General features: G+C 36.4%; 1 protein-coding gene across 4 annotated transcripts in view; it reads right to left on the reverse strand.

Moving 5' to 3' along the window:
- sema6ba (sema domain, transmembrane domain (TM), and cytoplasmic domain, (semaphorin) 6Ba) overlaps nucleotides 1-14472 on the reverse strand; it is a 129127-nt gene that overhangs the window by 26994 nt on the left and 87661 nt on the right. For 3 of the 4 annotated variants that reach the window (XM_027137286.2, XM_027137282.2, XM_027137281.2), the window contains 5 exons: nucleotides 10014-10112; nucleotides 7795-7885; nucleotides 7476-7595; nucleotides 5210-5298; nucleotides 4744-4961 (listed from right to left, as the gene is read on the reverse strand). In XM_027137286.2, the coding sequence (XP_026993087.1) occupies nucleotides 4744-4961; nucleotides 5210-5298; nucleotides 7476-7595; nucleotides 7795-7885; nucleotides 10014-10112 (617 nt within the window). The remainder of the gene's footprint in view (nucleotides 1-4743; nucleotides 4962-5209; nucleotides 5299-7475; nucleotides 7596-7794; nucleotides 7886-10013; nucleotides 10113-14472) is intronic. The other variant, XM_027137288.2, reaches the window with a different exon arrangement.

The following is a 14472-nucleotide window of genomic DNA, read 5'->3' on the forward strand; positions in this document are numbered from 1 at the left end:
TTGTACTCACAACCTTCTGATTGGTATTCCAACACCTTAACCACTAGGCTACCACATCCCCAGTAATAGCAGTAACTCTGAAAACCTCTGACAGCATCTCTTGTATGTATTGACTAAATTGCACTCTGACAGAAATGTAGGCCATGCAAAGATGACAAAAAAGTTCAAAGTGTATTCATGTTAATCGTTACTGACTTTACTCCTATTCGATCTTCCCAAACATGCACTTTTTGTACAGAACGGCTGTTTTTCAGAACGCCAGCTCAGCCGATAAGCCGTTAGGAATCATCAGCTGCAGATCCAATCTGGCCAATGAACTGTCAGTATTTGATGAACTACAACTTTGTAATGATCTGGCTGGAGAAATGTATTTGAACTTTAAGTTTTTTTTTCCCTCTCTTTCCTTTCTCTCTGTTTATGGGTACAATATTATACATACTGTGGATAGATAGATAGATAGATAGATAGATAGATAGATAGATAGATAGATAGATAGATAGATAGATAGATAGATAGATAGATAGATAGATAGATAGATAGATAGATAGATAGATAGATAGATAAACAACCACTGAAATATTCCAATATATGATGAATGAAAGATTCTGATTCTGTTTCATTTGCACACATGGCATTTGCAAACATCTTTTAAAGTTTGACATTTTACAATTTCCAATTTTACATAATAAATATTATGTCTATTAATAAAATAATAACCCAAGTAAATAAATATTGATCAAATGATACAATTTGATTCAAACCTCTCCTAGCAATGCAGTGTGATAGAAATATCGTCTAACATTATCAGAAAATACAGCCTCTGATTCTCTGCCCACTGGCTATAGTATCTGATATGCTTTGTAAACCTTTACAGAATCATGAAGCTTGCAATAATGTTGTCCACATACTTTTATTTTGTTTCAGAAAACACATTTTGAACACTGTTAATGAGCTTTATTTTAAGTATCTAGATTTTAACTCTAGAGGCCAAAAATGGAATTTGCTCCTGTTTTCTTATGCCAATGTTCAGCATTTCATTTCTTTGTCTTGTCACATTCCATTATGATGGTTAATGACTCATATGAAAGCAAACTCTCAGGAGTTTAGGCATTTGTAGATTTTCATAAGTATTTATGTTTTAACCTAGCCTACTAGAGGCACAATTTTCATAAAAAGGTAATTTTCCCACAGTTTTTTATATCTTGAAAAGCACATTTTGATATCAAACCTATTTCTGCCACCTCAGATGCCCTAAGCACTTGTTCGTAACAATCTATAATTTGTAGGTGTTATTTTTAACCACTAATATTGTGTAAGTGTCCAACAGAAGGAAAAACACGTTGTCAATTTCCAGTGAAGTTCCTCGCTGCTGTTTGTGACAACATGGTTAAATGTAAACCCCTATAATATATATGGTAAAAGTACAGATTACATATATGATAAATATTCAGTCTAAACAATGAACACTTCTTCCTATCGAAGCTTCTGCTCCCTGAAGGCAGGGAGAAGCTTTTTCTCGCAGGACCTTCAGACTCAAATATGATAACACTTTTCTAGACTTGTCTTTACAACACACACTACCATTACTATTTCTGCCTCAAGTCTGCTTTCATATATAACAGTCTATATTTCCTAGATATGTTCCCTTTTCTCCTGGTATAGTTCAATTCTAAAATGATTTTTTCTTGAGATTCTACTCTTTACTCTATTTTGATGCTATTTTTATGACACAGACAGTCAAAAAAAGCATTTCACTCCATGTTGTGTACTGTGCATGGTTCTGACATATACAATTTGTACTAAGATATAACTCATGGTAGTTGATGTTTCTCTTTTATCTCTGTCTGGCCGTCTGTCCTTCTCACCTTCCATCTACTACATAAATGACCTCCTGGTTTAAGTCCTGTGTTAGTGGCCAGCACAGTGGGAAAAGACCGGCATGGCCAACCTCATGTCATTGCTAGGCCAATGCTGTACCAACTCGGCCAACAACATGCCATCTCGTCGCCAACACCACAGCATCAAAATACCGGTCTCATCAAAGTGTCTTTCACTCAGCAGGAGCTACAGGCTGCACAGGCTGAACAGCTGAGAAGAAACTGTGACGCCTGCTGTTCAATCTGACATTTGCCCAGAGCGAAATGCCTTCTAATGAACACCGTGCACCTAAACCTGATCTTTTGAGGATCTTGGTGATATTAAATATTTAAAAAGAGAATTTTCCACTATATTTTACCATGATCTAGAGGAAAAACTGTGCATTACTTCTAATATTAAACCAGGAGAAAACATTGGTAATGAATTCACAACTTTTGTTGTTGGGGGAAAAAATGATCATACAGTATGAGGAACAAAACCATACAGCACACATGAAAACAAATATCAGTTATTGAAGACATTCTCACTGCTCCAAGGCTTTTTAACAGTTCTGGCAGAAAACTTCCCAAGAATGAATAAATGTGTGTTTTCAGCAGCACATCTTATCCCACAGTCCTTTATGGTCAAGCCAAAATCAGCTTGACCTGTCTGGTGCAGACCATCCCATTTCTGCCTATTCATCCAGAAAGGTCTGATGAATATACTGTCTGTTGGCCACTGACTAAGCCTCAATATAACCAGGATGTAAGCAGACCTCAGATAACAAAAAAGCATGTTCTGTATGTCTTTCCTGGCAATCTGCTCCAAGCTCATCTGCAGTCGGCTGTGCACTGGCTCTGCTACTCATTGTCTGGTGAGATAGCTCATGACATGGTTCTCTGCAGCATGCCAATGTCCCTCTCGCTTGCACTCTCTCTCTCTCTGACGTGTGTTGTCTTACTGAAAACCCAAGGTAACAAAAGTAAAGGTAGGGTTTTTCTTGTTGTGTCTTAATTGCTAAATGAATAGTGATTAATGTTGAGGCTTCAGGCTTTGCTCTATCTGGCCCTGATTAAGTAAGTGTGCACTCAATAACCTTTGAAATGACTGATGCAGTATTGTACTGTACTAGCAGCAGACAAAGAGAAGACAAAGAGGGAACATGATTTAAAAAGAAAAAGCAAACAGAAAAGAAGGAGGAAATAATGAATCATAAATCAAGAAGAAAAATAATAATAATAAGAAGAAGAAGATAAATAAGAAGAAATGAGACAAAAAAATCAAGAAGAAAAGGGAAAAGAGAAAAATGTAAGAGAAGGAGATAAAAAGAATAAACGAGAAAAAGAAAACCAAGAGAACAAGAAATAAGCAAATAAAAGAGAAAAAACTGAAAAGCAAAGAAAAAAGAAGGACCAAATGGAAAAGGAAAAAAAAAATCTGTTTTTTTTTAGAGAGGACGAAAAAGACACAAAAAAAAAGAAAAACCGAGAAAAGAAAACAGGAAAAGAAAATGAGAGGGGGAGGAACTTTAAAAAAAAGAAAAAGGCATAAACATAAAACAGAAAGGCAAATCCCAGAAAAAGGAAACCTTTATTTTCTGTAATGTATGTACTTGACTGATTTTCTTGCATCAGAATCGAAGCACCTGCATGACTCATCTGTTTTATACGCCTCTGACTGCAGCTTACAGCTGACATTTCATGTCTGTGGTACACTGAATGTCCCTCGTCTTCCTCTCTATCTCATCGCTTAACTGTTGTACAGAGACATCACGGCCATTTCCTCACAGCAGCAGCCGCATTGTGTGTACGACATTCATCCGCTTTAGTGCTACGCGAGATATGTCACACTTATGAAACAATACATTATACCTTTACTGCCATAGAAGCACTTTGTGTAAGAGTAGCTCTCTTTATTTCATCCTCATTTTAATACATTTCTCTCCAGGAGAGGGATGCTGGTGCATCATGCCAGAAGAGGACATTATTCTTAGTTTCCAAGGAGACATTGTAATCTGGTGCAAAGTGCCAATCACTTGTGGTGGGTTGAGGTGTCACTCGGCCATTTTGGAGGTTTGTAAGGTACACCAATTACTCCATGTCAGTATGAAATGGAAAGACTATGTGGAATATAAGGTGGAGAATTTGTCCACTCATCTCCTGCTCAACTTCTATCATTTCATATGGGATTGAATATAAGAAACATGGGTTATGACTTTCAACACCTTTTTCTACTTCTCTCTCTCTCTCAAATGGATTTTAATAAATAACCTTTAATAAATAACCTAAGCAATATGTATTAGCATAAATGTTTAAATAATGATAAGAAAGTAAATGAGTCATTCTAATACAGAATACACTCTGTTGATGCACTGCATAATATATATATATATATATATATATATATATATATATATATATATATATATACACATATATATCATTTATTATGTAGTTTTAGCAGTATCTATTTATATTTATTAAAACTATTCCCTTTCGCTACAAAATTATATTTAGTAGTATCTCTGAAGATCATTTAGGATTTATATTTATATCATTTCTATTATGCACACACACACACTCTCATTCACTCACGCAATCACACCGGGGGAGGAAACCCGAGTACCCGGAGGAAACCCCCGAAGCAAGGGGAGAACATGCAAACTCCACACACATACAGTAAGGCGGAGGTGGGAATCGAACCCCCAACCCTGGAGGTGTGAGGGGAAAGTGCTAACCACTAAGCCACCGTGCCCCCCCTGAATTATAATATATGAAAGAAAATATATTTTCAAATGAATACACTCTGGCACAATACACACATGTAGACAATGACTGACATGCACAGACAGAGGATATTAAAAACGCAGGTGTTTGTTGTCTGTACCTGTTGGGAGGAGTGGAGAAAACTCCTAGGATTATGTCTCTGCCGTGCATGCGTATGACTGGACTGGTGGACTGCAGCAGGTTAAAGTAGAAGTGAGAGTCTCCTGGAATAGAGCAGTTCAGTCTCGCCTTTAGAAACGACGTCCACTGCTTCTCTAACACACGCTGAGAGCCCCCAAGATCACCTTTACACACACGCGCCACACGGGACACCATCACCTAAAAAACACACACACACACACACACACACACACACACACACACACACACACACACACACACACACACACACACACACACACGTTGATTCATTAATATTCATGCATAGAGGAACACTGTAGTCAAATAAGGATATTTAATACGCGCACACACACACAATATGCACACAGCTTAAAGACTTAAAGTTCATTTCTAGCATAATGTTAAACCACTTGGCGGTTCAGTAACTTTTACTAATTTTTACTCACCTTCTCTAAATAATTAAACTCCATCGCCATCTCTCTGAAGAAGAAGTATATGTGAGGACCCCACTCTACTGCACTAACAAAGTAGGGCTCTGAGACACATAAGCACACACACACACACAGAATAGGATGAAGCCCAAAAAATGACATATTTATTAATTACTGTTACTATTAATAACAGATAACTAAAATGACATTTATTTCAACGGGGAATGTTCTGGCTATATGATCACATTAACTTCATGTCACAGTTTGCTCTTTTGCAAATATTATCATTATTATTAATACTCTTACAACAATGACCAAATCCTCTGACTGATTGGAAGTTCAAATCTTCTCATTTGAGAACATTTTTGCATTTGAATCACTGGCGAAAACAAAAAAATATTCAACTTCTTCTATAGTTTTTACTTTGGCGTAGGAATTTTTACAACCTGGAACATCGAGGCATTTTGTTTACGACTTACGTCTAAATCCTCCATTTACACAGCACCATTTCTTCGGTTATAAATTTCTAATTTGTTTTATTTGTTTTGATTTATGTGTTTGTGGTAGCTCGCTCTTTTCAATTTTTATATTTTTTTAATAAATGGCAATAAAAAAAGAACCCTTGGGTTACACAAAATGCTCTGGACCTTGAGCTCAAGCTACAATGTGTTTTTCACAGAGACTCCAAAGTACTTTTCTCTGGATTCTGCTGAATGCTGTAAAAGTAATAAAAATTAAGCAAGTTAAACCCAACCTATATTCCATATATCAAAGCGTAGTAATCCAGGCAAATTAAATGATTTGGAATCAATTACAGTTGGTGGGTATTTTTTTCAATTAATGTCAATCATTCAACACCACGTTAAAACCACTTTTTAAAAATTCTTCATACAGTCTGCATTAGCAACATCAATACTGACCGAAGAGTTAATCTCATCTTCACATGTCAACATGTTCGTTCCACCATATCACTGGTAAGTTCCACTATCACTCACTCTGGCACTATTAACACAACGACCTCGAAACACTAACAACTGGGAGCATTACAGAAATGATGAACTTTTGATTTCTGTTATTGCAAATCAACATTTTCATTAGTTATTTTTCTTATTTGTACACCTCCACACACTCAGGAGCACAAAGAAAAGCTGAAGGATTAAATAAAGGAAAAATCATTTTGTAGAATTTTCACAAATACCACATTTCTTGTGTAAACAAACACTTTAAGCAATTTGTTTAAAAAGACCATTTTCCAAACATTTATTTTTGCAACTACAGCCAAAACTTTTTATATGACTCCAGATAATCTACTGAACATTCTGAGCACAGCAATACGAAAAAGAACGGGGGAGAAAAAGAAGGGAAACAGAGGCGATCACAGACGAAGGCTTATAAATTTCGTATAGAAAAAGTGCAGCGTGAGCTGAAGCAGCTGTGAAGACTTAAACTCTCTCATTCTTCGATCTCAGTCTTCTCTAGCTGATCTTTTGAACACGCTGTGGCTGAGAGACCTTGAAATCTTTTTAACTACAAACTCACTCAGTAGGCCATCTGCGTCTTTACCTTCAAGTCTCAAAGCTGTGAAGCAAAGCATAAATCAAGTTCTTCTTCAAATTTCTTGTTTTTATTCCCCTCAAAAAAATGAATACATTTTATTATACCACAGGGCTATTTATGGTTTATATTAATATACTCATACTAATTTGTTAAAAAACTAACTAATCTTCAACAGTAGCTAAACATACAGTATTAACAAAGCAATTTAAAGAGTTATTATTGGTTATTTAATATTATCTGTATTTTAAATAGTGTATATAATATATGTATGGAAAGAGCCTGGAATTTCAGCACTTTTTTAACAGTAAGTTTTCATTTAAGCAAGAGAAATCCCAGCTATAACTTAAGCGATAACAGGAACTATGATTAATGTGTTAAAATTACATTATGACATTAATAAATTAATAAAGAATTATAATCATTGGGAAAAGTATGCACTGAAAATAATGGACGCTGGGTTGGTTATTTTCCTAATAGCACACTCTGTCATGTTTTAGTCATTATTTGCTTCTCTAGAGGAGATTTATGTCTGTTACATGTTAGAATGGAAACAACAAAAACATCTCATTATTTTTCTTTTATCGGTTTGATCTGAAATCAAAAGGTAATTGTTATGTATCAACCTAAAAGAGGTGTCAGGTTAAAAGGAACTCGAGCATTGACAAGCAATCGATCATCACTATTCAGGTGACAGAACAATCAGTGCTGCAATCAGCTGATGTACCTCGAAACCACTTGGAGTCGTGTTTGATGGTGCGGAGAGCAGGGCTAACTCCCAAACTCCGATAGATGACAGCGTCGATAGCGAGGAAATCCGTCACGGTACCCGTGAAGAGGTTACCTTCTGGGTTAAAGGTGAAAAGGCCAAGAGATCAATTACGAACAGGAAGGATGGAAAGGGCAGCATAGTTTGTTTCCCATCAATAATACTCCATATAAGTCTATGAGAATGTTACACACACCCATTCCCCTATTCCCCAAATGCAATCCTTTTCCACAAGCTGTCCTTTAACACAATACAAAGAAGTGTGTCTACTACAAACCTGCAAACAGGGCCACGTTGGCATGTTTAGGATCGTACGGACACCTGGCCATTCCAACGATGGTCTCTCCAACCATTTCCAGAGTATCTCTCTGCACACATGAATGCACACACACACACAAATCAGGAGCCATAAATAACACTCACTTGTTGATGGTTGCAGCAAACCACATACACGTCACACCCCATTTCCCAGAGCAGCTACCGTATCTTCAGGTGGTGGGAAATTGGGAATTGAGAGGGTGCAGGAAGAGGTCTATAAATAATCTTGTATATCTGACATCATAGCTCATTCTGACAACTCATCTACTGACTGGCTGAATAAAATACTCTACATTCAGTATTTTATTTATTTCTTACTGCAATCGATACAAGTTCCTTGAAAAAGAATTGAGATTTATGCTTTTTATGTAATACAAATAATATAACAGTTTTGGTCTAAGCATGGACTTAAATTATTACTAACACTCTCACTGCTGTACGTCTTCACACTCTCTCACACAGAAAACTCACTCACAGATAAGACGGAAAGCTTCGCTTAAGGAAATATAAGCAGCTTTCTTATATGCTGTAATCTCAGCACTAGGTCAAAAAATAAGACTTTTTTTCTTGGTAAATCAAAATGCAGTTGATGCAAGTGAGGAAAACAGTAATATAAACCACTTCGAACCATTCTAAAAAAAAAATCATAAAAATCGGATTATAAGTATGACTGTGGTTTTTACTCAGTCCCTCCAGAGCTTTTTTGGTTTTCAGTCCACAATATCCACAATATTATCTGGAGCTCGATATGTTCAAAATTAATGTAGATTTTCTGCAGATTCAGCCTAAGAGGAGTCGTTTGACGTCATAACAACGTGCATTCAGCCAAAGCACTCTTTAATTATATGTATCCTTAATAATAGAAGTTTAAAATAATCTAATGCTTGCAATTTCACCAATTCAAGTACAAATCTGAAAAAAGTACAAAAAAAAAAAGAAACTCTGCAGGTTGCAAAGAAAAAACATAATAAATAAACAAACAAACAAATAAAAATAACTTGTATAATCATTTGTTTTAGGCAGAACTCACAGAAGAAAACTTCTGGAGGAACTTCTCAATGTGTAGTCTCAGAACCCCAAAGATCCATGACATATAATGTAAGAGGCCTGATATTTTATTATTACAATACTTTTTAATAATGTGGAGATCTAAGGACTACTGAATTCTCAAATCTCATTAAAAAAAAAAAAAAATAACAGTAAAGTTCAGACAGTTCCGACTGCAAGGTCGATACGGTGAGGTATTTTGTGAAGAAATGATTATTTAGACTTTTAGGAAGGCTAGTTTCCAGTGTCAACATTTTGTAACAGAGTTAATAAAAACACTGGTGCCGGTGGTGGAAGAGGAATAAAACACTTTATTCTACACTAAAAAATAATCAACTCGATCTTTCATGACATATTCCTTACTTATTCTTTGCTAATGTTTTATATTTGAGGCTACGTTGAAATTCGCATCACTGTATTCATACAAAACGGAATAGAGTATGAAGAGAAATATTATGATTAGGAGTGTGGGCTGCGGCTGTCTTTTGTCTTTCACATACATATTATTAATCTATTATATCAATATTAAATCAAACTAGATTTACTCACGTTGCCTGCATTTATATGAGTTCATACAAATACTTCTTAAGGTAAGGTCAAATTGAATTATTCTAGTTATAAGTGCAATTGTTTAGTCTTGATATAAACTTGAATATAAATTTCAAAACAACTAAATAATATTCTACTGTAATTTTAATAATACTAGAAAATGGGCTGCTGATATGACAGAGAAAATGTTTTGAACCTACTTTTGAACCGGTTTGGATTTAGTGTGAAGAAGGTTAACGCTCTAAGTTTAATAAACAATTTCTTAAATACATAAAGAAAGAAAGAAAGAAAGAAAGAAAGAAAGAAAGAAAGAAAGAAAGAAAGAAAGAAAGAAAGAAAGAAAGAAATATGATGGTACACATTTATCTATTGTGCCTAAAATTTGAATAAATAGATTATGGTTAGAAAAAACTGCATAAATGTGTCTGTGACTTTTATTTTTCTACTGCAAGTTCAAGAACCTTTGACTTAACACTGGACTAACTATTCCCATCAAATTCTCAACACAGTCACATATTTGCTCAGTGAGGCGCCAGTATGGATGGTATTCAGCTGTTCCTGAGGCGCTATGAGGCCACTCACGGTGTAATTGGCGCACAGCGGGTTGAAGGCGTTGGTCCCACACACAAAAAGGCCGCCATGTTGATTCAGCAAGACCTTCATATAGTTACGGCACTCCTCCTGGAAGGTAGAGACCAACAGAGAGAAAGAGAAAACAAAAAGGGGGCAGAGAAACAAAAAGGAATTCATGAGGAAAGCAAATTTGGAAGTGATAGATGAGCCGACATGCAGACAGATATTTAAACATGGCCATTTTTTTAGCTGCAAATACAGTTTGCTTAACGCTTAGATAGGTAATGAAGAAGGCCTCACTGTGCACCTCACCACAGGGCTCATGATCAATCAATCAGCAGTAGTTCATACTCAAATAAGTTCCCCCCACATTTTGGTACATTCCTGAACAATATTCAAGAATATTGATGGTGCGTGTCTGCTTTTGATGTTAATGGGGATAATTGAGAATTTGAACTCTCATTAGAACAAAGCATGGTAAAAGTGCTCCCATTAAAGCATGTCAGGAGACTACTAAAGAAACAAAACAGTACACTGAAGAGTTAGGACTGTTTTTGGTTCATTTAAAAGCACCTGTGAAACCCTTTGAAGAAGTTATGTGTATTTATAAAAAGCACTGCAGAAGAGCCCCACTGTGCAGCTCCATGCTGAGGCACACACGTCTTCTTTGTCCATTGAATTTGGCTTGGTCTCCTGGTGTAGCTGAGCTCAGCAGGGCTGACACTGAGGGCAGATGTTCTAGGGCGATTGTTTGAAGCGCTGAGTGCTCAGTTGGTGTTAGATATGCTTGGCGTGAGTGTTTTTGACTGAACGGATATTTCCCTTTCCTGATAGTGTTTCTTAAGACCTAACCCATTCTTTAATATGATTCACATACTGGTAGTGTCAAGGTAAAAACAGATAGTGTCAACATGTTTCTTTATTAATTTGTCCAAAAAAAAAATGTTATGTACTAAAGCAATAATGACAGCACCACAAAAAGAACCATATTAAGAGTATCAGGAGCAGTGTGAGTTATTATAAGATGGGTACAATAAACACTAACTCTGTGATTGTTAAGAGAAGATGTGTTACTGTGTAAATACATTCTGTAAATCAAATATTATAGTGTGAGACCTTTGAAGGTGTGCTGTGGGATTTGGTGCCAAGACATTACTTCTTTTAAGTCCTGTAAGTAGTGAGGTGGGGCCTCCATGGATCAGACTTGTTTGTCCAGCACACAGATGCTCGATCAGATAGCAATCTAGGGAATATGGAGGCCAAGTCAACACTATGATCCTACTGAAAAAGGTCACTGTCATTAGAGAATACTGTTGCCATGAAGACGTCTGCAATAATGTTTAGGTAGGTTGTACTGTATGTGTTAAATTAACTTCCCCCTGCCTCATTGTCACACTAAATCCATTGGCTTGCTTTTTTCCCCATAATGCTGCTTGGTGCCGCCGCACCTGATTAATCAGACTAGGCTACTGTCTTCAGTTGCTTCATGGTCATTTCTCAAACTCACTTTCCCATTTTAGGTGCTTTCAGTGGTAGACTGGGGTCAGCATGGGCACTCTGGTTAGCTTAGGAACCCATGATCCTGTCACCAGTTGACTGGTTGTCCTTCCTTGGCCAACTTTTGGTAGGTACTAACCGCTGCATACCCTGAACACCCTACAAGATCTGTGGTTTTGGAGATGATCTGACGCTGATGAACTTTGAGTACTGACTGTTCACTCCTTGTGTAATATATCCCGCCCCTTAACAGGTGACAATGTAATGAAATAATAATTATAAAATAATAACGAATATTATAAACTTCACCTATGAATGGTTGTAATATATTTTCGTTTATTATCTTTTTATCTCTTTCATTTCAAGATTTACTATGTAAATACAGGTAAAGACAGTGCTCTAATGACATGCTAATTGTAAAATATCATGCACATCTCTTGCACAAACTGCACAAGGGATGTCAGTCAATGCAGTCCTGCTTTCACAGAACTTTATATATTACATGCAACAAATACAAAGCAACATACAAACAATGAATGACAAACCCATTACACTTGTGAACCTGTGAGCTTTTGCTTTACTTGTTATAAATCTACAGAAACTCAATATGCTGTAATTTATAGGACACGATTTTAGGCTGGAGGAAATGTCACTGGAGGCTCAGGAAGGTCCCAAACTAAAGCACTTGTTTAAACTGTTTAAATCAAAACATACATTTTTAGTTCAGATTTAAAAAGCACCATAATTACTGTGAATTGATCATCATTATTACTGTGAATGTCCTTTTAACCCTTCATTAATACTCAGTCTCTGAGGGCTATTGGTTCTCTCTCATCCACATACTTTATTTCCTAATGTAAATTCTATACTGATTCTATGCTATTTATTTCTCTCTTTCTCTCTGGAGTATGATTCTGCCTAATTCCCTGCTTTCTTCTTTTCTTCTTCTTTCTCATTTGCTTTGTCCCTCCTGACACATCATTGACAAAGCGCCACCTGTGTTGTTTGGCAATGGGTCAAATCCCACTCGCACAGCTTCTGCTCTCTCTCTCTCTCTCTCTCTCTCTCTCTCTCTCTCTCTCTCTCTCTCTCTCTCTCTCTCTCTCTCTCTCTTTCCCTCTCTCTCGCTCTCCTTCTCTCATAATCTTGCAGAATGAAAAAAGAAAGAACCCAGAGAGAATAGACTAGTGGATGCTTGGAGAAAATAATAAACTATTGTGTATTTAATGCCTCACAGTCACATACATATTCTGTCACATTATGCAAGTAATTTTGCTTCTATCCGTCACATTATGCAAAAGCATTCATTTTACGCCCACACATATCTTTTTGTGTAATATCAGTTATTGATCACCTTGTATAGAAAGGTATTAATAATAAATGCATTCAATGCTTTTATTATGATTTGTATGTTAGGTTTTGTCTGTTTGGCGGACAAGGAATTATGAGCTAATCAGAGATGATGGGATAACCTTTGACCCCTCAGCCAGACAATAACAAAGGCAAAGTTTGTACTGCTAGCTTTGTGTACCTGTGGGTTTGTGCATCTTATTAAGATATATGAATGTGCAAGGCTCCATTTGTATTCTGTTGAAGAAGGAGACTGCAGTGAAAGATGTGCGTCTGTGTGTATCAGACTATTCAACATGAGGCCAAAAGACCAGAATAAACAGACATAGGAAGATGCAAAGGGTTGCACGTGTTCGCAACTCAAGCTAGAATACTGAATTTCAATCGCCTTTATGAGAATGTGTCCACTGGGGTAAAGTAGCCAAAAGAATTTAATTGCCAGTGCAATTACTGAGAGAGAACTGGCATCAGGGAAATGTTTGTGCGTATGTGTGTGTGCACGTGTGTGTGTCTGCATTAGGCAAATAAAAAATTGCAGAACAAAATGAGAGTCTTGTACTATAAACACACAGAAATACATTTTTAGGGAAACTTAAGAGATTAGATGTTCCATGTTAGTTTATATGAATAAAATGAGCATTCAAGTAGATCACCAACCGTTGCTAAATATCATTCAGAAGGATTAATATGTCACACGGGGCATCAGAAATGATAATGATAATAAATCTACTTAAATAATCTGTCATTAATTATGCATGTTTAAATTGGGTATAAATGTAAATAATGCTTTACCCTGTGTACAAATGCCTTCCTACTAAAAAGGAGGGATGTCTAATTTTTGATGCTTTTCTGCAGAATAGTAAAACAGCACTTGTGCACTGAAAAGAACATAAGCGCTAAATGCTATTACGATTACTAGCAATTATTTGCTACATTGGAAAAGTAGCATTTTTAATTTATTAATTTTTTTGGTGAGGGTACATTAAAAGGCCTATAGCAGCACAGCAACTATCAGCTGCAGCTAGGAATAAAAGTCTGGAACCAAAAATACCCTGCTGAAAAAGCCAGCTTAGTATGACCATCTACCATCTGCCAAAACAGGCCAAGTGCTGGTAGAATAAAGACTGTAGTTTCTGAATGATTGCTACGTTGCAATGTTGTTTTGAGTTATTTAAAAAAAAAAAAAACAGTAAGGCAAAAAACCCTGGCCACTTTATCTTGACATGACATTGCAGATATGAGCACAGGGTCACAGCAAAGCACTTACAAAACTGATTCCTCCTGTATAAGGGCAGGCCCTATGAATCAATTTGAATGTGTTTTTTTTTTGTTTTGTTTTTAAAGTATTTCTGTACTGTGAATGTTAACCAGAGTCTGAAACCGGTTTAATGACAACAGACGTGCCGATGTGTCTACTGTACTGAGGTCCCCACATGAACTACCTTGACCTACATGGCAGAAGCTTTGAATTGCATTTTATACTGTACGCTTTGTTCTTCATCAAAGAACATTTGATGGCTTCTGGGGGAAACATTTTATGGTAAATCTATAATGGATTTAGAAATGATGCACATGCTTAGACTTATAAGTTGCTCAAAAGCTCCTGGTTATGCAATTCCAC

The sequence above is a fragment of the Tachysurus fulvidraco genome, chromosome 22 (genome assembly GCF_022655615.1).
Source record: "Tachysurus fulvidraco isolate hzauxx_2018 chromosome 22, HZAU_PFXX_2.0, whole genome shotgun sequence".
Classification (NCBI taxonomy): Eukaryota; Metazoa; Chordata; class Actinopteri; order Siluriformes; family Bagridae; genus Tachysurus; species Tachysurus fulvidraco.